General features: G+C 43.5%; 1 protein-coding gene across 11 annotated transcripts in view; it reads left to right on the forward strand.

Moving 5' to 3' along the window:
- The window catches only part of CEP63 (centrosomal protein 63), a 55,201-nt gene extending 45,993 nt beyond the window's left edge, over positions 1-9,208 (forward strand). For 8 of the 11 annotated variants that reach the window (XM_059162659.1, XM_059162657.1, XM_059162655.1 and 5 more), the window contains 5 exons: positions 362-559; positions 1,997-2,083; positions 5,552-5,757; positions 6,582-6,858; positions 8,811-9,208. In XM_059162659.1, coding sequence (XP_059018642.1) covers positions 362-559; positions 1,997-2,083; positions 5,552-5,757; positions 6,582-6,858; positions 8,811-8,969 — 927 coding nt within the window. In that variant the 3' untranslated portion in view covers positions 8,970-9,208. Of the gene's footprint in view, positions 1-361; positions 560-1,996; positions 2,084-5,551; positions 5,758-6,581; positions 6,859-8,810 lie in introns of those variants that run through there. The other 3 variants (XM_059162663.1, XM_059162665.1, XM_059162666.1) reach the window with 2 other exon arrangements.
- The last annotated feature ends 16,300 nt before the right edge of the window (positions 9,209-25,508 follow it).

Raw genomic sequence — 25,508 nt, forward strand, 5'->3', positions numbered from 1 at the left:
TCTTTTGTGGACAAGGAAGCCATATAAACAAAATTTTTACCTTTGCCGCTGGAAAAAAAATAATGAAGTGCACAGGAGCTGTCTTCTAAATAATGCGCGCATGGACTTAGACACAGGTTCTCAGCATTTGAATAAACCATCTCTCCCCGTTTTGAGATTAATAAGTTATTGTGGGTGTAGCCATCTGACCTTCAGTGTAGACATACAGCTTGGTAAATTACTAATTTTCTGCAGACTGAATTAAGGAAAAGAATTCATGTCTTGGGGTAAGGTAAAAATTGCCCTACTATTTTAACTATTGACATATTTGTCTGTGTGCTTTCTTTTTATTCTTTATGCTTTCCTTTCTGTTTCTTTGTAGTTGAAAGAACAGATTTTACAGGCTGAACAAAGTTACAGTTCGGCTTTAGAAGGAATGAAGTTGGAAATCTCACAGCTAACTCGAGAGTTACACCAGCGAGACATCACTATTGCTTCCACCAAAAGCTCATCCTCTGACATGGAAAAGCGACTCAAAGCAGAGATACAAAAGGCAGAAGCAAAAGCCGTAGAACACAAGGTGAAGCTTGAATAAAAACTCTTCATTTCAAGTATTTTTGAAGATTGAATTCAGTATAAATATAATTTCCACAGTATTTCATTCAGCAAATTTTTATTAGACTCCTGCAGTGGGCTGAGGTGTGCTGGTTCACAAGCATTCTGTGAGGATTGGTGGGGAGGCCAGAGCCTGTTTCAAGTGGCAATGGTGGAGCAGACCAGCTGAGGAGAGTGAGGAGGGAGAGTAAGTCACAGGCACACCTGCTCTTACTGTACTTTGCTTTATTACACATTGCGGATGTTACATTTTTCACAGACTGAAGGTTTGTGGCAACCCTATGATGAGCAAGTCAGTCAGCACCATTTTTCCAACAGCATTTGCTCACTTCATGTCTCTCTATCACATTTTGGTAATTCTCACAGATTTCAAACATTTTCATTATTACTATATTTGTATGGCAGTCCATGATCAGTAATTATAACCTGCTGAAAGCTCGGCGGGGGGGTTAGCATTTTTTAGCCAAAAAGTATTTTAAAATTAAAGTGCATACATTTTTTTTTTAGACATAATGCTATTGGACACTTAATAGACTACAGTATAGTGTAAACATAACTTTTATATGCACGGGGAAACCAAAGTATTTATTTGACTCATTTTATTGTGATACTTGCTATATTGCGGCGCTCTGGGATTGAACCTGCAACATCTCCAAGGTTGTCTGTAGTCTCTTGTGAAAGGAGTGCAGTCCCTATGATGTCGGAGGTGGAAGCTGCATGAGAGGAGGATAATACTGGAGAGTGGGAGGGATTGACCAGGGAACATGGTCATCTTTTTTTTTTTTTTTTAAAGATTGATTGGTTGATTGATTGGTTTGAAAGAGCGAGCACGAGCAGGGAGAGGGGCAAAGGAAAGGGAGAGGGAGATAATCTCAAGCAGACAGCCCGCTGGACACAGAGCCCAGATGTGGGGCTTGATCTCAGGACCCTGAGTTTGTGACCTTAGCCAAATCAAGAGTCAGCCGCTTAACCGGCTGAGCCACCCGAGTGCCCCGAACTCATTCATCTTATATTTTAAATACATGTGTGTTAATACATCTTGACACATCTTTTTAAAAAATCTTTTTATTTTTTAATTTTTTTGATGATTTTATTTCTTTGAGAGAGAGACCATGCATGCATGAGTGGCAGGGAGGGAAAGAGGGAGAAGCAGACTCCCTGCTGGGCAGGGAGCTTGATTCAGAGCTCTATCCCAGGACCTTAACCAACTGAGCCACTCAGGTGCCATTAAAAAATCTTTTTAGAAAGATATTTATATATATAGATATGTTATATGTTTATTAACATATTAATATATTTCTATGAATGAATAATGCATCTTTGCCTAAGGAAAATGATATATGGAAACATTTTGTAGATGCATTTGATGTATTTGTTTGTTTTTCTGCTTTTCCCTTCTCAGGAGATTTTAGGACAGATGGAGTCACTCAAGTTAGAAAATCGTCATCTCTCTGAAATGGTGATGAAATTGGAATTGGGTTTACACGAGGTACATAATAGAAACTTAAGTTTATCTGTTATCCAAGTCTTTTAAAAAAATCACTTTGTAAATACTGATATTTTAAAGAGAGAGTAAGGATCAAACTGTGGAATGATCCTTCTGCAGAAACTTGCTCAAATAAAAAGAAGTCAAGACAGTTGATGGCAGTGGGCAAAATACCACTCCCCACTTCAGCAACTGGCAGATCTTTATATATTATATATACGACAAAATACATGTACAGTCTGTGATCTTAGTAGGGAGCATGTACATAAAGTGCTTAGCATTATGCCTGGCATTTAGTAAGTGCACAATTAATGTTAGGTGCTATTATTATTATTGTTACAATGATGTTCATAATATCTTTTTCTTATAAAGTATATCATCTTTTATATAATTTGCCTTTTATTATATTTCTATAAGATATAATTCATTTAGTCAAATATTCTGAAATCTTTTGTGTTCAAAGTATTTTCATAGGTAATGAGACGGATGCAGTGATGAGTCAGATAGAATTCTTGGCTGTAAGAGATTGAGAGTGAAGTAGTAGGGGAGCACGAGTAGTGTGTACCAGCTCCTGTGAAACGGGGAGACTGTGCTTAGTTACAGTGAGTTCATAAGCGGTATGGATGTCCTTTCAGCTATTTTGTTATAAAATCCTTATAATTTGCAAAATGACCCATCTATTCTGACCCATTTCTTCTTAATGTAGGTCAAATGCTCAGAGATTGTAGAAATTTTTTCTCTCTGCATTTCAGAGACTCTGTGCCCCAGAGCCGTATGGCTACACAACATCCCTATTCACTACTAAGTAGTTTTAATTTCACAATCATGGATTATGGAGGCTGCAGTGGAAGAAAGTGCAAAACGTTAAATGAACACTTTATTTCAAGTAAAAGAAAATATCGGGGACTGTTTTTATAATCTTTTGGGACAATAAGATTATCTTAGCATTATAAACCGTAAAGAATTTTACAACATAAATAATTTTGCAACATTAAAATGTAAAATTTGTGGATGGCAAAAGACTCCATAAAAAAAGACTAATAGACTGGGGGAAACAGTCTATAAATAGACAAAAGTTAATATATTAATATAAGGATTTCCTGGAAAGATAATAAAAAGATTAGAATTCAGTAGAAAAATGGACAAAGAACAGAGATAATTCATAAAAGTAATGCAAAAATCCAGTAAACAAGAAAAGCTGTTCAGCATCCCTAATAATCAAAACTAAATAGGTAAATACTTTTTTTGCCAACTGGCTTGACAATGATTTTTAAAAATGAATATAGCCAGTATTGGCGAGGATACAAGGCAACAGGCTCTTGTGCTCTGTTAATGGGAAAGTGAATTGGTATAGCCATTCTAGGGGACAATTTAGCAATATCCATTAAACTTGTAAATATATATAGCCTATAAACTTCTGGGTCATGTGCATTTCTGATTTTGATAATTATTGCAGAGTAGTTTTCCAGAAAGGTCATATCAGTTTGCATTCCCAAAGAATCCATCCTACAGGAGCAAATGTGCTGAAATAGCCATTTTGGTGTTATTTGCAATGTACAAAATTTTGAAGTAAACTAAATGTTAATCTGTAGAAGGATGATTGATTTGTGGCTGTCTATACTATGAAATATTATGTCATTTAAGGTGGCAGATGAAAATACGCATCTGATCTTGCTCCTTCCCAAATCCCTCTAACACTGTAATGAAAGGATTTTTTTTTAAGTGCAAACCAACAAGGGAAGGGAAAAAGAGGAGAGGAAAGAGCAGCTAAACCCTTTGTAAGGGGTCGTTGGAGGGAGAGAGGAAGGAAGGAAGGAAGGGAGGAGATTTTATTTACCCCTATAAAGCCTATATGAAGCTAGTATGGAGAAAGCCAAGGACCAACCTGATTTATATCACAGAAACTTCAAAAGGCTCAGAATTTGGCTGGCAATACCTGATTGAGAGAATCTTATCTTATACAGTGATTACCTGTTCATATTTAAGAGTTGGGAACCCTTAGGGGTGCTGAAACCAGACTATGACCAGAGATTCTGTTGAGCTTAATTTCTCCTGAAATTCCCATCTAACCGTGATAGTCCTGTCCTTTGTTCACACAGCCCAGCATGTGCTTGGCACACAATTTTTATATTACCTCTCACATTAATTTTTTTAAATTGTTAATAAAATAATTAATTTGAGAAAACTTTAAAAGATGACTGCCATAAGCAAAGCACTGTTTTTTTATAAAAAATGTATATTCAGTGGCATCAAACATCAGACTCTAACTGGTCAAAATCCCATCAAGCAGTTTAAACTTCCTCTGGTTTTGAAATTACACACAGTGTGAACATGTTGTATGTATGAAGAATAATTTTTAGAAAGTTCCTTTTTTCATTTTACCACCTAGGAAGGTAGAATTACTTTTACAAATGGATGTTTGGATTAAATAACTATTTTTTTTAATGAAATAATCTAATTATTTTAATAATGAAAACAGTAGCTCTGATAAAATTATTTGCCACCTTTAAAAAGTTGACAGTAGCTTTTCATTTACTCTTATGTCCTGCCTTTTTTTTTTTTTTTTTTGAGATTTTAACTGGCATTGACAACTTACTAAAAAATTCTGTGACTTACTCTCACTATTGGTATACAGATAGTCAAAGGCTACATTTTAAAGTTTATGTTGTAATTCTGTTAAACTACTTCGACCAACTTATTATCAGAAAATTCTTTATAGAAAAGATCAAGTTAAATATCATATTAAATTCCAGAGAAAATTATCATAATTTTTCAGAATGCTAACAAAATATTTTGTCATTAGAGAAAAAACAAATGGTCTAGACTACTGTGTTTTCAGGTAGTATTACCAGGAAACACCTAGAAAAGTAAAATTCAGGATCACAGAACCCAGACCAGATCAGAATAGGATCACCTACCTTACACCTGAATGCTGTCTCGCTGTGTACTTCAAATTGATTTCTGGTACCACAAACAGGTGCTGATGTTAAGTAAAAGTCCTTAAGACCAGAGAGTACTTATTTAAAAGTTGTCCCTGCCAGTTGGAATTCCTTTTCTGAAGCTTCTGTTCAGATGTCTTTCTTTGAAATAGGTCTCTCAGTTTTCTTCCATAGATGCTCTGGAAGAACCCATGCTGCTATTTTCTTTCTTTTTTCTGTTTCTGATTCTCTCTTGTAGCTCTCCGCCCTCTGAGTTCCAGCCTTCCTCTAGCTCCTTAGATCTTCCTTGGCACATCAGGGAAGCCCATCATGCTCCTCATTTTCCACCCCCACTCACTGTAAGAAACAACACTTGTTTTCTCATAAGGGAGGGGCCCAACCACAAATAGTCACTTTAACTAAAGCAAAGCCATAGATGAACTAGATACAACTAAAAACAAAAACAAAAAAAAAGGTAATTTCCTACCAGCTGTATCACAGATCACAAGTATTCTTATACAAATTAAGTAACTCTAGTATTCTTTTTCATTAGGCAAAAGAGATTTCACTAGCAGACCTCCAGGAGAATTATATTGAGGCATTAAATAAATTAGTGTCTGAAAATCAACAACTACAGAAAGATTTGATGGATACTAAGTCTAAGCTGGAAATTTCTACTCAGATGTGCAAAAAAAACCATGACAGGATCTTTAAACCGATACACGGCAGAGCACCTGAGTTCAAGAACACAGAGTTCAAGTAAAATTTCTTCACAGTTTACTTAAGATGTGTACCATTATAATTCTCATTTCTTTGAGAGTAATTTTAGACTCACAGAAATTAAATCTTCCTCAAACAGCTCTATGTTTGACTCTTAAGTACAGTGTATACAAGCAAAGCTACTATGAGGTCACAAAGTGGCGGAGGAGGGTTATAAAGCACTTTTATTCAGATTTGAGTCTCACACACTCTGGACATATATATAAACAGTGTCCTCCCTGCCCCGAGCCTTTCCATGCTGCCTCCCACCGCTTGAACCCCCACTGGTACCATAAGAAGTCAGAATTGGCTTTTTTATATTAAGAAAGCTTCCTTTGTATTTTTGGTCAATTAATTATAAGCTGTTACCATAAGAAGTGAGCATTCCAGGAAAACCCACCTGGCTTCAGCTCTTACTATATGGCTCAAGTGTTTTCCTACCAACCTACCAAAGCCTGTGCAGATGCCTCACCTCCACTGCCAGCTTGACACCAGGTCCCCTGTGCACAGTACTTCCCTCTGCTTTAGCACCAAACACACTAGATGACTCCGGCAGCTTGTCTTTCTCACTGTATTGTCCATGTGTGAGGGCCGGGGCCTGGCAACGGGGATTGGATGTGGGCCTGAATGGATGGGAAGAACAGGGGGTCTGAGTGGGCTGCTCATTTTATAAGTTACAGCCTTAAACTGGTTAGCTTGTTCCTTTATTTTTAAGTTCCTTTATTTTAACTTCCTGTAACAGTTAATACTTTTAATACTTTCTGTATTAAAAGGGAGAAGTCACTACAATTTATATTTGTTCTGTTTTCTAATCTGCTATCCAGGCCAACCCATGGCCCGTACAGACATGATGGAATGAAGACTGAGCACTACAAAACAGGTCTTCATTCTCCGAGACGACAAGCGTTGGATAGTATAGAGCCCATATCTGGGGTCCTCAGCCCCCTGAGTTCTCAGATCACCCCGTGCAGTTCTGTCTCTCTGCCTTCTCACTTTCTCTACAAAACTAACTCTCTGCCTTCAGTGCTAGATACAAACGAAGCCAATTATTCTGACACTGTCTCTGAGAGTATAAATGACCAAGAGGAGTTTATGTCTTCGGTATGGAAACTTTCTCATCTTATTATTTATTAAGTCTGTTTAGTTTGGTTTTAGTTTTTATTTGAAGGATAAAGGAGGGTGAGGGGGTGTGTTGGTTCCTTTCTTACTAGTTTTCTATCTCAGGTACTCTGTATTTTTCTCATGTATTTCTGTCTTAGGATTTTGCTTGCGAAGACACATTCAGCTGTGATTACTTTTTGAAGTACATCTTAGTTCTGAAAGTTGATAGCCATGCCTTTGTTTTTAACCCTAATTGTAAATTCTTTTCCTGCCTTTTTCAAAAAGAGAAGATCAATTTTGTAATTGGAGTGATTGGTTCAAGGAGTGTCTCTGGATGCCAGGATAGTCGTGAGGTCTGGACAGTGAAGAAGGAAGGGAGGAGCTGTGGGAAAGGGAGAAGGGTGGGTGGAGGCGGAGGAAGGAAGTGGTCTGATGCGTCCAGACCACGGATTCAGTACCACACAAGGCGACGCTGCGCTGACCTCATGTTCCTGCAGCTGCCATGCAGACTGGAAACTCTTGCCTCCGGCCATTCATTGCCCTCCCCAGTTAGTGGTCCCACACCTGTGGAGGTTCAGTATTTGTGACTTTTCAGTGTACCAACAAGTCCATGGAGAGGTTCTGTTTTCCTTTTTAAAGTAAGTCTCCGCTTCACTTACATGTATTCTGAAATCCAAAAACGTCCTCCATTTGGCACAAAACTTAATTGGCACTAAAACCTGACCTTACCTGAACAGATGTGGCAATATGTGTAGAATTTATTTTTCTACTTAACATTTCTACTAGCATTTCTACTTAGCATTTTACTTCAGAAATATCAATATGTTTGATTATGGGACGTTACCTCAGACTCCGAGAAGGTAATATAGTAGATCCTTGTTAATCATGGATTCTGTGTTTGTGAATTGCCTACTTACTAAACTATTTGTAACCCCCTGTCAATACTTGAGGGACTCCTACGGTCATTTGTGGTTGTGCGCAGAGCTGTGAGAAATCTGAATCCCCAGACCTGTGCATTCCCAGGTGAGATTGGCCGAGGTGGCACTCTGCCCTTCTGTCCAGCTGTCACACAGAGGTGACCAGACTGGGGAGGAAGTGGGGACAGCACAGTGAAGCATCAGGGGCGTGGGCTCTGGGGCCTGGTGAACAGGGTTGGAATCCCAGCTCTGGCACCCACTAGTGGAATGGCCTCAGGCAAGTCACTTCACACTTCTGAACCTCGTTTTCTTTTTGTAAAATAAAGAAAATTGACTCTACCAGGATGAATTGTTTTAGGATGATTGTGTGTGTGTGTGATGCTTTTTTCAGTAACTCATTGTTTGAGGTGACTCTAGAAATAATGACGGTGTGCGAGGAAGGACTGTGTGCGGTGCATGTCCTCTATTCCCTTTATGAGCTCTGGATTCTGAAACACCATGGCCCAGGAGTTTCAGATGAGGGATTATGGACTGAGGTTTTGGAGGTGGGAAAGTACTGATTTCACTTGGTATCTAATATGTTATCAGTAGTTTGTTGTACTTTAAAATCGAAGTAACATATTCAGATTTTAAAAGTGAATTTGCAGTAACAGACAGTAAGTATGCTCTCTTCTGGGGTATTAAAGGCTATTAAAGGCTATATGTGTACTTTTTACAAAGCCTAAGCAGATATTCTTCAGATCCACGACTAGTTTATTTATTTAACACTTTACATTTATACAGTTTGGGTCAGAAAGGAAGAGGTCTATAGTAATTTTTCCAGGACATCTCCCTCCGTCCCTCCCTCCTCCTCTCTCTCCCTCCCTTCCTTCCTCTTTACTAGTTTTACCATTCGGATAAAAACAAATATCTCTTCAGAAGAAAATAGTTTTCGGAAAGTCACCTCTTAACATTTCTGGTTAGAAAATAGCATGAAAATATATGTGAGAAGCATACTGTTCAACTTATGTATGTCAAAATTGGTTTCTCCTGCAGTGTCCCTTGCCTGTATCGCCTCTTGGCTCAATAGCTACCAGATTTTTGGAAGAGGAGGAGCTGAGGTCACATCATATTCTAGAGCGCCTAGATGCCCATATTGAAGAACTTAAAAGAGAGAGTGAAAAGACAGTGAAACAATTCACGACCCTAAAGTAGCCTCTAAAAAAAAAATCACAAACTTGGAAATAAAAATAGACCCTGAAGAGTTACTGTCACCCGGAAGTAGCAGCTCTTCACAGCACGAACATACAGAAAATCTGAAGACGAGACATCCTAACACTGTTGTGAAGAAACCTGAAAAACCGACACTTTTCTGAGGCATTTTCACTGTACTGGTTTGTTGGAAGAACTTTTTCCAGCAATAACTTGTAAGAATAAACCACTTTGCTAGCCTTTTTTTTTTTCTCACATTAATATTTCTTTTAAAGTGATATTTTCTCTTGATGACTTAAATGTGACTAGCTATAGACTAATTAAAATAAAGATTTTATGATACAAGTTGAAGATAAAATAAGAAGTATGTAGTAGAAGCCTGGATTTCAGAGGCAGACTGATCCAAATCCAGGGCAATGGCCTGACCTTGCTGCTTACTAGCCAGCCAGGCTGCTAGCATGTACAGAGGCAAAAGAATTTTTCCAGGAAGTTCCCTTTTGCTCCGAACATAAGTATAAGAGAGAGGCGGGGGGAGGGGAGACGGGCTGGTTTTAGGTGTGGGATGCCTGTGGAACGTCAGATGGAAATGCTCAGCCTCTGCCTTTCTGAGATCTTTAAAGGGGAGATGAAGGTCTCAGTGTGCAGAAGGTGTTCGAAACCAGGGAGAGTTGATGAAGTCCACCTGATGAGGTCCCCAGGGAGAGTGTGTAGGGAGAGAAGAGCAGAAGGCAGGGCCAGGGGTGCTGAAGGACACCAACATCTGAGGGACACAGGCAGTGCATCTGTGTGCAAGCTATCAGGAGGTCCTTTCAGTTCTGCTTCCAGAACCTCTCTCAGATGCAGCCATTTCTCTCCAGTGCCTCCACCCTGTCCAGACTAACCCAGTCTCTCGCTTAGATGCCGGCAGGAGCCTCCTACCTGGCATCCCTTCCTCTCCTGACCCCAGTAAGCGGAACGGTGTCACCGCTGCCTCCCTTGAGATTCTTCAGAGGCTTCTTGTTGCACTCAGAAGGACTCTGAATTACCTCCCAGAGCCTACAGAGCCTTCGGTTATGGGGCCTGCCTGCCTCGTGCAGTGCATCGTCTTTCGTCCACAGTGCTCCAGCCATGCTCCCTCCTTTATGTTTCCAGTGCAGCCAGCTTCAGCCTGTTAGGGGCCTTGTCCTTGCCGTGTGCCTGGAATCCCTCTCTCACCTCACCCATGGTTGGGGTTTCTTGCCATCAGGTGTGCACTCTTAAGGTCTCACCTTGAGGAGACCTCTGACCAGCTTCTCCCAGTTTCTCTAGCTCACCGCCTTGAGTTATTCCCTCTGTGGTACTCCCCAACTCTGAAATCATTCTGTTACTTGATTTAGGTTTTCTGTTCGTTTTGTTTTGTTTTGTTTTAAGTAGGCTCCATGACCACCATGGAACCCAGCACGGACCTTCAACTCACAGCCCTGAGACTGAGACCTAAACTGAAATCAAGAGTTAGATGCTTCACTGAGCATACAGGGGCCCTTTGATTTATGATTTTATCATCTGTTTTTACCCGTAAGCTCCTTGAGGGCAAGGGCGTTGCCTGTCTGGTTGTGGTGGGGACCTCATGACCCAGCACAAGCCTGGCCCTGTGCAAGTGCTCTGATGGATAAATGTTCTTCCCCAGATGCACCACGCTGTCCCTTCTTGCCTATGTATGTGCTGCCCCCGGGGTCAGCCTCCTCTTCCCATACTTTCACATGGCCCTGCTATCTTGTCGGCAAGGCCTTCCCCCAGCTCCTGACCAGAGACAGCGCCTGACCTTTAAGAGAGCTTCTCATTTCTTGGCATGTCCTGTATGTGCCCCTCTCAAAGCACTGACCACACCATGCTAATTTCTGTCTCTCCCAAAGACTCCTTAAAAGCAGGGGCAAGGTCCTGCCCACATCCAGGGTGCTGCCTCGCACATAGCAGGTACTGAGTGACTTCTCAGTAGATAACAGTCGCTACTGTTCTTGGCTTCATTGCACTTACCTGCAAAATGGGGATGATACCTCACAGGGTGGAGAGGATTTATTGAAAATACATTTCTGAAAGGGCTTTGCAGACTCTAAAAGGATTGTACCCATCTGATATATCTATGGTGCTCCCCTCTCTGAAATCATTCTGTTATTTGATTTAGGTTTTCTGTTCATTTTGTTTTGTTTTTAGTAGGCTCCATGACCACCGTGGAACCCAGCACCATCACTGACCTTAAACTCACAGCCCTGAGCTTGAGGGATTGGATTGGATCGGTATGCAGGGATTTCTGAGTTTCAGACTGTCCCAAGCTTCCACCTAAAATATGTAGGGTACAGCCCCAAATTTCCATGGCTCATGCTGACTAGGAGGAACAAGGACAGACTCGAGTCGCTGGAGATACTTAAGGAATCCTGAGGTACTATGTACTTCTTAAACTTACACCATGTTGTTAAAGTTGAGGGAAACAACCTAGATTTGTCAGAATGCTTGACTGCAATTTAATCTCCCAACTTCGATTTTCATAAAGCTATGCCAAATACTAAAGTGCGTCAGACTAAATTTGAGTTAGTTTCTTAATACACATTTTACATTTTACAGAATCTCTGTAATCAGGATACTCCCATGTGATGGAACGGTAAGGGGGCTCTCATCTACTTCTGGTGTTTACAGATGATGTTGTGTAGGGTCAGTTGCCTTGTTCCTCTTGGTCAGCATTCTCTGTGAAGTTTGGTCTGGATTTCTATGCAGGTTTTAGCTCAAGAGGACAAAGTTGAGTTCTTACTATGAGTGGGATGCTGCGTTTGCATGAAGCATCCTTTGATCTCAGTAAGTCTAGGAGGCAGTGGGTGTCACTGTTCCAAAACAATGGTGAGGATTTAAGTGGCTTGGCCAGGACCTGAGATCCCCGGTAGAGGTAGGCAGAGGTAGAGAGTGTGGACTCTGCAAGCAGGCGACCCCATTCCTAATCCTAGCTCTACTGCTTACCAGTTGTGTGATCTTGGGCAAGTTAATTAACCTCCCCATACCTCAACTTTCTCACCTGTAAAACAGGGGAAATGAAAATCATACCTCCCTTTTAGGGTTTTTGTGAAGATGAGTATTTGTAAAGTACATGGCACAGTATTTGGCCCAGTAAGCACTATGAAAATATTTTGTTGAATAGACAAAGAAATACACTGTTCCTTTTGAGAGCAAGCACGAGTTGGGGCTGGCACAGGGAGAGGGAGAAGCGGGCGTCCCACTGAGCAAGGACCCCAGTGCGGGGCTGGATCCTAGGACTCCAGGATCATGACCTGAGCCGAAGGCAGACACTTAGTTGACTGAGCCAAAATACAGTTTCTATTATGTCTATTCAACTTAAAAAAATTCTACCTTCCCTCTCATACATAGACACATGACACCTAGTAACTATGGGTGATGGTAATCTGTTTGCAAAACACCCCTGAGTCTGGAAACTAAAAGTAACATGTGAGAAAAATAACTGTGAAATAAGTTCTGTCATTAAGAACACACATCAGCAATCAGTTGTCATGAATGGCAGTCAAGTACAGAAAGGCAAGGTTAGGAAGAGATTCGTTTGACTTGTTCTAGGAACCGTTTGAGACAGGATACAAAATGTACTAAAAAGAGATGAAGAGTGGAATCAGGGCAGAGGGAAAACGAGAGCCGTAAATGTCCATTCGCAAACTAACCTCTAGTTCAGCTGCTAGGGCAGACAGCAGATTCAACTCTGAGCTGCTTAAGGACAAAAGCAGAAAAGGAGACATTACTTAAAAGCTTGATGGTGCCCACAAGATCAAAACAGACCATGGGTTCAGGAGAAGCACAACTTCTCTGAGAGTGTATATGAGCATTTGGTTACTTGTCTGAGCGTTAGGAGAGCTCCTACAACTGATAAGAATGAGAGCATCTGTACAGCTTCCTTGCAGCAGGCCTCAGTAAGGGCTGATGGCAGAGGCTGGAGAGCAATCAGACCAGTTCTACGGCGGTCCCAGATGGGATGGTGTAAAGCTCTCTCAGTCCGGCCTGACCCAGGAGAAAATTTAGAGAAATGAGGGGCTGTGGGCCGTCAAAGCAATCTTCTATAAAAGCTATTTCTCCACAGTGTGATTTCCATAATCTAACAACAAGTTCACTCTTCTTTCTTCTGTGGGAACCGAGAGTTTGGGCATTTTATGTTGCCCATTAAGGCTAGGTTCAAATGACTGGACAGTACAATCAGAAGTAAGTAGATACTCTTCTTACAAAAAGAAAGAGCCTTATCAAGGCCGTGCTTGAATGGTGGAAGGCCCAGGGACTCCCTGATATTAAATGTAACAGATAAATTTGCATATGTCCATTTTTTTGTCGGAGAGTATCCACCAGTTTAGAAGAACCACCACTTTAGGGACGGGAATTTTCCCAGAACTGTGTTCTGTTTTCTGGGGAGAGATGCAAAATTGTAGGAGTCCAACTAATTCGTATTAGGGCTAAGTTTTAAAGTGTAGTTGAATAGTCACTGGAACCTCAAGCTGTTCAATAATAAAAAGGCAAATAACCCAATTTTAAAGTTGGTTAAGGATCTGAATAGACATTTCTCTAAAGAAGATCTATAAATGGCCCCAAATCACATGACAAGATGCTCTTGCCTCACTAGTCTTCAGGAAAATGCAGCTCAAAACCACGTGCGCTACTACTTTGCAGCCACCGTAATACAAACGATGGACAATAACAAGTGTTGATGAGGATGTGGAAATGTCACAGGCTTGTGGGGTTCTCGTCTCACCGAGTTGAAGAGTGAATCTCGCAGACACAAAAGGGTGAAGTGGAAGTTTATGAAGTGAAGGTGAGAACAGAAAGGAGAGAGCAAGCTCTCTAGAGCGAGAGTGGTTCTGAATGGGTTGCCACTGAGGGGTTTTAGGCCAGTCTTTTATTGAAGACTAGACCAGCAAGCTTGTGGCCTTGAGATCCTTGCTCCCTCTTGGTCTGAGCAAGGACAATTGATAACACCCTTAATGGCTGCTTCTTTGAGGTTTGGTCATTTTCTGTGATTACACTGACGCCTCCAAAGAAAAATGCTCCCTAACATCCGAGGCCTGGTGGTCTAGTCTATTCCCTGATTGCTTGTTCACTGTTTCAGAGCCTAGTCAAGGGCCCCCATCTCTCCCAGAACCCTTTCCTTACTCAGAGAAATGGGAACCTTTAAACATTGCTGATGGCAAAGTAAAATGGTGCAGCCACTCTGGAAAACAACTGGACAGTTCCTCCAAAAGTTAGAGTTACCATTACGCAGCTGTACCAACCCTAGGTGTATGTCCAGGCTCCAAAAACACATGTCCACTCAAAGTGGAGCACATGAATGTTCATAGCGTTACTCCTGGTAGTCACAAGTAGAAACAGTGTAAATGTCCATCAATCTGTGAGCCCATAAACAAAACGTGGCGTATCCAGACAATGGAATATGTTTTGGGAATAAACAGGGATGAAGTACTGCTGTCCCAACACCGAACCACTTTGAGAACTTTCTACTATGTGACAGAAGCCAGTCACGAAAGACCACATATGTATGATTCCATTTATATGAAGCGGCTATGATGGGCAAATCTGCAGAGACAGATAGTACATTGGTGGTTGCTAGGGGCAGGGAGAGGGAGGGTTTGGGGGGTGCTGAAGACTAAAGGGTAAGGGGTTTCTTTTGGGGGGATTCTGAAATGTTCTACAATAGGTTTATGACAGTTACCCAACCCCGAATATAACACCACCCGAATCTATTGAATTACACACTTTAAATGGGTGAATTACATGGTTTCTGAATTGTATCTTTCTAAAGCTGTTACCCAAAAAAGCCTCCCTGATGTGTAGCAATGCCTAGAAAAATTCAAGTTTATATTCAAACTACATCACCGCACGTTCAGCACACGCATGCCAAAGTTTCGTCGTTTCCACTCCGTGCTCACACTCAGGAGTAACCGTGGTGGCCCTCTGTAGAGAAGGGGTGGCCAAGCTCCATGAGCGGAATTGCCTGTGAGAGGAGCAGTTCCTCGCTGCAAGATAATGTGGGCAAGGGCTTTGCTGGGAGCTGGGTGCACTGCGAGGCTCCCGCCCTTCCTCCTGCAGAGTGTGCTCCTGTGCTGCCTGCGAGGGGAGCAGTTTCCAGCATTCCTGAGGGTCCTGGCAGCGAAGTCGAAGTCCGTAATAACCAGCCAGGCAGAGTTTCTTGGCTCAGTATCTCATATGGAGGGGCTTCAGGAATGCTTGGCACTAACCTCAGTGGTGAGGAGGGCTGCGTACAGAACGTTTCGGAGAGCGTTACAGACCAATGATGGGGGAGTGTGTGAATATGGGACTTGTGCCCTAACACTGCTTGGCAAATCCTCCAATATCTCTCCAAGCATGACTGGGAAAAATAGAGAAAGAAAAGCCAGATCCATTACATAAACCAGCTCATTTCTTCAGCTATGGAACCCAGATGAGCTAAGACCATTTGACACTAGTTTGCCCAATGCTTTCATGGAACAGCCACTCCTTTGGGAGGCATCTAGTGTGGCTGAGCTAGTTGTTGGTTCCCAAAGCTGTTCTAATTCCCACAACATTGGCTTCGGGAAGCAATGAGGGCCTCTCGGTAGACCACCTCTTGGATTTGCCTTGCCCCTGATGGATAGCATGAACTAAAACAACTCATCAGTCCCTGAATCTTTCTGGAAACTAGAATGCATGTTTTAGGTCCTCAGCTCCAAATTCAATCCCATAAACAAGATAAGAAGTGTTTTCTACCAGTTAGTTTCTTTTCTTTTTTTTAATTAATGAATTTATTTTTAAAAAAATATTTGAGAGCGTGAGAGAGAGAATGAGAGGGGGGGCAGAGAGAAGCACAAACATTCTCCCCACTGAGCATAGAACCTGACACAGGGCTTGATACCATGACTCTAAGTTCATCACCTGAGTGGAAATCAAGAGTCCGATGCTTAACCAACTGAGCCACCCAGGCGCAGCCCAGTTAGTTTCTTCAACCATGGTGGAATATAAGCCTGATCCCAGCAGGAGCGTATACTCTGTGCACAGTTCCCTCTATAACCCAACAGAGCTGTGGCTGTGCAGGAGCCCAGTGGTTTCCCCAGTGATCTCCCTCCTGGCTGACAAGCCCTCAGCCCAGCATGGAATCCTAACCTATTCATATTAACAAGTCCTGGACCATGAGCAAAGGATGGGAAAGTTTCTAGGTGGCTTGTACATTCAGCCTGTGACCTCCTGAGTGAGCCCTCATTTGTAGACTAAGAAGGCATCACCTGATCTTTTTATTTTGCTCCAAAAAGTCTTAATATGAAAACATTTTTAAACAACACCAGGCAATTCCAATCTTCTCAGGTGAAGTCATTCCCTAAATCCATATTTTTCAAAAACCACTTTCCAGAGATCTGAAATTTTTCAGTGTTAATATGTATTCCTTAGAAATATGCCAAAGCAGAATGGGAAATGCTGCATATCTTATCTCCTAGGGCCAGAACAGAAGTGGCAGAACTGCATCTCCTCCTTTCCCTGGCCAAGATTCCTCCACTCCTGCACCCTCCCCCAGCCTCCCATATTGTTTTCCAAATCACTGGAAGTGATGGCCTTAGACCCTTAGCCTTCTTAACCTTTTGTGTGCCAGGGACTTCTGTGCAGAGTGGGGAAGCCTATGGACCCCTCAAAATCATGACTACTTGCATAAAATACATAGTGCTAAAAGGAAAACCAGTTATTTTAATGTTCTGTTATCAAAACCTAAGAGGAAACAAACTTGTGATATGGTATTATATATGTTTCTTTATTAACATTAAATAACAAGACCAAGTGGCAGGTCTGTTGCAGACGATGCTTTCAAAGCAGGAGTGCATGAAAATAATATTTTGAGATGTCTACAACAGGTGTAATGAGATATGAAAACATCTGTGATTTCTTTTTGAATAAAGCCCCAGGTACTGGTAGTTGCTGTGGTTTATGGCTTATATTCCTAATGAAATAAAAACCAAATTTCAGTTAGAGCTTGTTGGGAATTAGGGTGTTGGTTTTCTCCATCCAAGTTCATGGAGCCCTGCATTCTCTCCTTGGCCCCATTTGTAGGAGGTCTGTGAACTCCAGTTTAAGAAATCCAGAACCTTGGGGCACCTGGGTGGCTCAGTGGGTTAAGCCTCTGCCTTCGGTTTGTGTCAAGGTCTTGGGGTCCTGGGATCGAGCCCCGCATTGCATCTGGCTCTCTGCTCAGCGGGAAGCCTGCTTCCCTCTCTCTCTCTGCCTGCCTCTCTACCTACTTGTGATCTTTGTCTGTCAAATAAATGAATAAAATCTTAAAAAAAATTTTTTAAATAAAAGAAATCTGGAGTCTTTTTTAGAGCTTTCTTATGGTTTATTTATACCTGGTCAGTCTGGTTCTCTGCGAACATTCATTATTATAGAGGGGGTAGTATTTCTTTTTTGTTTTATTTTGAGAGAGAGGGAGAGCTAGCGCGCGTGCGAGAGAGAGAGAGAGAGAGAGAGAGCGAGCGCACAAGTTGGAGAGGGAGAAGCAGGCTCCCTGCTCAGCAGGGAGCTTGATCCCAGGACCCTGGATCTTGACCTGAAGGCAGACACTTAACGGACTGAGCCACCCAGGTGCCCCAAGGGGATAGTATTTGTGCCTAGTGTCATCAACTTACACAACGGAACTTTTTTTTTTTTTAAATTTTTTTATTCATGGCATACCTTTGAGCATCTTGGAGAACTAGTGTTGTGCATTAGTGGGCCAGAGCATCCCACCTGGGTCATTGGGGTCCTTGGGGTCCTAGAAGCTCTCAGCATTTGGGACAGCCAGATCAAGCCAGGGATGGGTGTGTGACCAGGGAGAAGCTGGACCACTCGGACATCTTCGACAGCTGCAGAAGGTGCTGCTGTCCACAGCAGACAAGGGCCCCATGGCCCACTGGAGGAGCTGGTGCTCTGTGCACCCAAGGAGAATTTGCAGCCCAAGTGCAGCTGTCTGGAGGCTGTGGGGCAAGGGACAGGTTGAGGGTGGTTGATGTAGGGGGTGACCAGGTGATATTCTTCTGGATGTAACTCTAGACAGCAGACTCAAATCTGTCTTCGCAAAAACACTCCAACAGTCTCAATCTTTCTGGAATCTCATGACATAAATGTTTAAATACTGCAAACAAGGCAAAAATTATTGTCCTTCTGAGGTCAGATAGCCATAGCTGTCTGCTGATGTACCCTGCCACCCCTTACTACAAGCTAGCTACAGGTTGACCACTCCAAGATTCAGAAGTTTTTCAAATTAGTGTTTCACATTAATACTAGATCTAAAAGTGTTCGATTGGATTAAAAGTCTGTCCATAATATTACTAGAAACCTCAACAATAGATTTGTCAATGAAAGAAGAGAAATTACAATTAGTCTTTAAATACGATCTGGATTATAATTTCCAAATTAATGTTGTAAAGAACATTATCACTACTTTGCAAAGTTTCTCATCAAGGTGGACTATGAAGAATTTAAAGACACTGTTAATTAAAAACACCTTGATCAGGAGTTGTGTGTAGCAGTTTTAAGTATAAATCCTTATATAAAAAGTTCAAGTCACAAAAGAAAGCTCAGGTTTTCATTACTTTTTTTTTTAAAAGATCATATTGGAAGTTTTATATAAAGTCAATGTCTCTTCTGATACTAGCATTTGTTTTATCATTATAGTTACATATTGCAGAGAAAATGTAATGAATTTTGTCCCATATAGACACCTTTAAATCCTCTCCTTTTACCCCAGAGGGTTGTACAAATATCACTGCTCATGTGAAGTCCTCTGTGAAATGTTCCGCTATGAGATGAGACCTCGTGGCGGGGCCTGGCATGGGTTCTGGCACGTCGTAGGCCCGCCCTTCCTCCTCTTTATTTGCCTCAGCTCAAATATTTCTGCAGTTGAAATCTATTTTGATTAATGGTTAAACATATGTGGGCTACTCTGATGACAGCTCATCCATTTATTAGTTCATTCATCAAACATTTAATCAAGCAAACCCCTCATCTTAGAGGCCCGAGCTCCGGCTACTCCCTGCAGATGCCAGCGTAGGTGACACGGACCCGAGCTCCCTTCCTGCTCCTAGAACCTCTGACAGGTGCACAAGGCAGCCTAGTAACACACTTGAGCCCTTAGCAATTTGCATCACCAGTGCTTCAAGACAGCCCCCACTAATGCCCAGGGCTATGGGGCCCTGTGGAGGGACTCTGAGAACAGAGGGGGAGGGCCTCAAAGCCAGAGGGCCACTTAGCAGCTGTACGCCCTTGGGCAGTTTCCTCCTCTGCAGAGTGTGGACTCTGATCCTGGATCAGTGGGGCTGTCAGGAGGCCAGGTGAGCTACTGAAAAGGAGGGGATGGAAAAGCTGGAGGTGAGGCCTTACAGGTAGCATCAAAGAGGGCAGCTGTAGGAAAGCAGGCACTCTGGCAGCTGACCCTGGCCTCAGGGTCTGGGGGACAGTCAGAGGGGCGGGTGTGGAGTGACCTGGACAGCCAGCTTGTCCAAAGGGAGTGCTGCAACTCAATCCCCTGTGATGATCACAGGCTTCTTGAGAAAAGTTGGACAGATTTTGATGTGACTTTCTTGATTTTTAAATGTTGGCACTGATAAATGCTTTTTCTTTCTTTCTTTCTTTCTTTTTTTTTTTTTTTTAAATACTGCATGCTGAACAGAAAAGTTTGCAACCTCTGCCCATACCAGTGTTAGGGTGATAAGGATGACTGGAGAGGCAGGGTCCCTACCACAGGCAAGGCCCCTTGGAAAGGGAGTAGAGAAAGCACAGTAGGAGGAAGGGTCATCTTCCTTGTTGGTGGGGCTCCAGGGGAAACTGATGCCACAGAGCTTGGTCAACCACCATGTGTTCCTTCCGTCCTCCTTGGAGAATGGGGCTCATTTTGCAACAGCAACTTCTGTTAAGAGTTAAAACCATAAAACTTCTAGAAGAAAACAGGAAAAAATCTTTGAGACCCTGAGTTAGGCAAAGATTTTTTTTTTTTTTAAAGATTTATTTTTTAATTTGAGAGAGAGAACATGAGCAGGAGGGAGAGAGAGAATCTCAAGCAGACCGCACTGAGCACAGAGCCCAATGCGGGGCTCCATCTCACGACCCTGAGATCACGACCTGAGCTGAAACCAAGAGTTGGACGCTCAGCTGACTGTGCCCCCCAGGCACACCACCGTTTTTTAAAAAATAGTGACATGAATGGTTTCTTTCCCCTGGAATTTAACAAACGCCAACATTTCAACGTATATTCTTTGAAACTTACATAGAATAAAGGATTACTGAAAATGTCTTTGTTTTGGTCTAATTCCATGCCTTTCTTCTGTTTCCAGAAGCAAATGCTATCCTGGTGATGGTGCTAACACCTCACAACTATATTTTTGGATTTGTACATGTCCACAAAGAACACACAGCATGATTTCACGTAGTATACTCCTATGTATATGTCTATGTGCTAGAAACAATTAGAAATTGAACTTTAAAAAATTGGTACCATGAGCACATCATGAAAATACACCTGTCAATACCTAGAAATGTACCGAATAAAAGATATGCAAGACTCCACAAAATTCTACTAAACATTACCGAGAGAAAGGAAGAATTTGCTACCTCATCCTTAAAACTGGGAGACAGGAAAGGGGGCTGGAGATGGAATGGCATGAGGTGTCTGAACGCACCATCTAATGCACCATCAGTATTTCACATTTATGTTGTTAACACCCTGCAAATACTGCATTTAGTATACTGGGATTAATATGATATTTAGGGTATACTCTTTCTTCATGAAATTAGCATTTACTTTGTTTCAACACAGCTTTCACCAAATAGTCCTGCAAACTCCTCAGTGTCATTAAAATAGCCACGTGAAGTCACCTGTATCGGGTAACTGAGTCCTTGGTCTCATTTTATGTTTTCCTATGACATGCCTCCTTCCAAGGCTGGGGTCCATCCTCCTTGCTGGGCAGCTGTTCTGCAAATTTGTCCTATTACCATCCTCCTGGGTATCCCCTTGTCCCCCCTTTCTGTAGGAGCTTCCTGGTCCCAGTGCACCCCATTACCTGTTTATAGGAGGAAGAGTTTTAATCTTGAACATCACACACTGTGATTTCTGTCATGTTCTGTTTGTTCGAGGAGAGTCACTGAGTACAGCTCCCACTTCAGGCGATGGGAACCGGGCTCCACCTTAGGAAGGGAGGAGTACCAAAGAATCTGGAGATGTTTTTAAAAGCAAGATGCACTCGCAAACTTTGTGTGTGTGTGTGTGTGTGTGTGTGTGTGTGTGTGTGTGTGTGGCGAGGGATTCCTAGAGGTGGTCCAATTGGGTTCTGGTCCTGTCACCGCAATGCTGCCTGTAGATTGTACCGATGGGTCATTTTTCTTGGGTTGGTCAGTTTCCTCAGAGAAGAAATGCTTGGAGCATATAAGTTAGGAAGGCCAGGTTCAGGACATTATATGTGATGAGGACTTGGGGTGGGGTCACCAGACAGTATGCAGATTGTATAACTTTTCTAACTATTGCTTTAGTTCATGTAGTTTCGGATGCTGATTTGCAGGCTCTCTTGAATGGGAGATTTCCCTTTTCTTTCCTTCTCTTTGGGCTCTCCTTCTTTACCTAGGTAGCTGACAGCTGTTCGAGCCAGCTCCCAGAAGCCCCAGATGAGCTGGGTTTTGTACTGGTGGCTCAGGCTGCCTGCCCTGTGGTCACCTTGGACCTATTACAGCTATGATTGTGGACCATTGGGTGGACTGACTCAACTGTTTGAGTATACGGCGGTCATATATAGGGAGGATCTTTTAACAGAGGTGTCCAGTAATGGGATAGCTGTTTCACAGAGCAATGAGCTCCTGGTCTCTGGAAGATTCTAGAAGAGGCAGGTGGCCAAGTGTTGGAAACAGGATGTCTTCTTTTAGAGGCTGGCATCAGTGATGGCTGTGATTTCAGGAGGGGCCAGTGACCTCTGGATTCAACCCATAGCACAACACATGGCACTTCAGTCGCATCCTCGTAATGCCGAGGACACCGGTGGTGTGGGGTGATGACAGCTGACATTCACGGAGCAGGTACTATGTGCCAGGAGCTATCCTGCTCCCTGCATTCATGTTCAGTCATTCAGTCCCCACGGGAACCTTGCATGGGGGCTGTGACGATTATCCCCAGCTCACGGCTGAGGAAACGGCGACAGGGAGGATCAGCACTTTGCCGAAGGCAGCAGGAGGTGGCAGAGCTGGGACAGGAGCCAGGGGGCTGACGGAGGCTTTGTGCCCAGCCTCATGTTGGCGGACAGGGTCAGAGGTCTGGGGGCCGGCCAGAGCCCAGTGAGGAGGGGTCTCCAGCTAGCTGTGAGGCTTCCCCAAGTCAAACCAATGTTTACAGAAAGAAACGAGGCTTCAATCATACATGAATGGCTCCCGACGGCGCGAGACAGCTTTCAAACAGGGGGCCAGCAGCTAAGAGGCCATCTTTCCAGAAAGATGCCATTGTCTTCTCAAACGGACTCTTAACAGTCTTCCTGAGCTTTAAAAACGTCAAGTGAAGCTTTGACTGACAGAATACATTTCCTCCTGCAACCAGGTTAACGTGTTCTCTTCACTGTGTTTCTCCTGGGAGGTGGGGAAGGAGGTCTGATGCTAAAGAAATGGATGCCAAGGGGTCCACAGTGCTCACCGCTCGCTGCAGTTCCTGAGGGCGGAGCCATCATGAAATATATGGGCAGGGGAGGGGATAGCCTCCAAATGCCTCGGGCATCTTGTCCACATTTAATTGTTTACAGTATAATAAAATGTTAATTTTCTTATCCCCTTGGTGTTCACACACATGTAAATACATCAGCCAAGTATTCAGGGTGTACTTTGTAATCCTGCAGTGATTTTGTCTTAAATAAACATCTCCTCCCCATCCCCCACCCCCCCTCCCCATCACCCTGCTTTTTCTATGTGGGAGCCACCAGGGGCCCTCACCCCCAATACCTGCACTTCATTCATCAGGCAGCCCAATTGTTCCTGGCCATCCACTGTGGTTGCTGCTCACGTGCCTTCCTACTGCAGGCTTCTCCACGGTCGTCCCTGCCACCCTGGAGCAGGGCACCACTGTCTCTGTCCCCGCACAGCTGGGGTGAGGTGATGGCTGATTCCTTGTGTCAGAGAAGCAGTCAGCCGTCCCTCCTGATGGAAACAAAGCAATCTCAGTGCAGGCCAAGGGCGGTGGGCTCCTGCCAAAGAAGGGCACTCCTCTGATCGATCGGGAGCCCTGATGGTTTCCTGGTGGCAAACCGCGCAAGCACTCCCAGCTGGTGGCAGTTTCTGTCTTCCTGTAAACAGACATTTCCCACGGGGGGCAGAGCCACTTACTCCTGGGCCTGTGCTTTTGTAGTTAGTTGAGCAAAAGAGGGAAATGACTTAAAGATGTTGTAACTTAACAGCCATGTAAATAAATCCAGTGATCTATGAATTCAGTCTTGAAATGACAGATGGATGTTCACTTCAAAAATGTATTGATCATTTATCCTAAATGCAGGTGTCCTGTAAGCATGGTGATGAAACGGCGAGCAAATCCAACTGGCTGCCTTCTTCCTGGAGCCCAATGCTGGCGTGCATCTTCATGCTCTGAGTGGGTATGGCGGGTGGGGCCCTCCTGGAGCCCAGAGATGTCAGGAGGCCTCCAGACCATCCTCGGACCTATGGATGGACGCTGACTGGTTGTCAGTGGGCTGGCTTGCTCTGTTTGCATGGCTGGAGGTAGGACCAGCAGACACCATTCGCTGAGTTTGCGTGCTGCTATACAGAGGCACCCAAAGCTTAGGTTATAGAAGCTCCTTCAAACAGGGTCCTGGAGGGGAAGTCTGGGGCAGGAACCGCAATTAGGTAGAAGAAAGGCAGTTTCATAAAGCTATCCATGGCCAGAGGGTCCTGACCATTGCCTGCCACAGGCAGTCACAGATAAGGTGGTTGTTCTTCCCTTGTCAAGTTCAAGTCATGTGTTCGAGTTCTGATCTGTAGGGTAAGCGCGTGTTCTCCTTTAGAGCCTCATAAATGAGTGTGGGCTGCTGGTCTTGGTAATAAGTCCACCATCTTCCTTGAAGACCCACATGAACCAGGTCCTCAACCATCCCCAGGGTTCTCATTCCAGTATCGCCTCCAATCCCAGTTTCCCAGCCCTTTCTGGGGAGTGGACCTCCCTGAGAACGTCTTGGGTTCTCCTCGCAGTTCAGGCTCTGGTGTCCAGAGCTGGGCAAAAGGCACAGGAGCCAGTCTTTGTGAACTGGAAACATGTTTCGACAAATGTCAGTGAACGGTTATTGGACTGCTGAGTTACGTTACTTCGCTGGTCCTGTCTGCATCTTTCCTCTCTGTTGTCCCAATGAAACACTTACCAAGTGTTTACCAAACCCCGATTTTGTGCCATGGAGAAAAATCAAAGTAACTATATTCAAACAATTCATCACCAATGCACGAGCCTCCAAGTACCCCCCAATTTCATGCATCATGCAGCAAGTACCTGGTTGACAGATGAGCTGACAAAAGGCTAAGGGAGCATGGAGGGTGGACAGATAGGGGCTGGTTCAGATCCCTGAAGACCAGGCAGGGCTTCTCCAGACAGATATGGGGGGAAGGGTTTCCCAGTGAGAAGGAACAGCATGTGTGAAAAGCACCGTGGTGAGAGGGTCCATGGCCTGTTTGATGTCATGTGGATGATTTTTGCAAAAATGATCTTGTGGAGAGTAATGAGAAACAAAGCAGAGAAAACAGTGTGAAGCCACAGTGGGGATTATAGATTGAATGTTTGTATGCCCCCCAGAATTCATGGGTTGAGACCGAATCCCCCATGTGATGGTGTTTGGAGGTGGGGCCTTTGGAAGGTGATTAGGTCGTGAGGGTAGAGCTCTCATGGATGGGAGTAGCTTCCTTATAAAGAGACTCCAGAGAGTAAGCTTGTCCCCTCCACCAGGTGAGGACACAAGAAGAAAGCAGCCATCTACGAATCAGGAAGTGGGTTTTCACCAAACACCGAATCTGCAAATGACTTGCTCTCAGATTTCTAGCCTCCAGAATGGTAAGCAACGAAATTCTGCTGTTTATTAGCCTCTCCCATCTCTGGTATTCTCTTACAGCAGCCAGAACAGACTAAGACAGTGGGGGACTGAGTCTTACCCCTTGGACAATGGGGAGTTTTTGGCAGGTTTTAAGTAAGCGTGTAACATGAGCAGATCCTTCTGGCTTTAGTGTTAAGGCTGCTGTGGGTGATGGAAGCAGGAGGCCAAGACAGAGAGGGAAGGAAGAAGCTGCCTTCTGTCAGTCGAGTCTCCAGCACCTTGAAAGCAGCCCTTGGAGGATGTGTTCCTCCTGTCAGACATGGATCCCACCCCTGTCCCTTCGACAAACCATTTGGTGGCTTCTCACCAGTGATCACTGGATCCCAGATGGCTTTGAGATGAAGCTACACCCAATCTTTTCTGAATCCTTTGCGGTAGACACAGAGATGTACTGCTCAGCTTTCCTGTCAAGAGAGAACTTGATGGTTACCTGTAAGGGGTATGTCAGAAAGCTGGGAGCTCTCAGTTGGCA

The sequence above is a fragment of the Mustela lutreola genome, chromosome 2, assembly GCF_030435805.1.
Source record: "Mustela lutreola isolate mMusLut2 chromosome 2, mMusLut2.pri, whole genome shotgun sequence".
In the NCBI taxonomy this organism is placed as follows: domain Eukaryota; kingdom Metazoa; phylum Chordata; class Mammalia; order Carnivora; family Mustelidae; genus Mustela; species Mustela lutreola.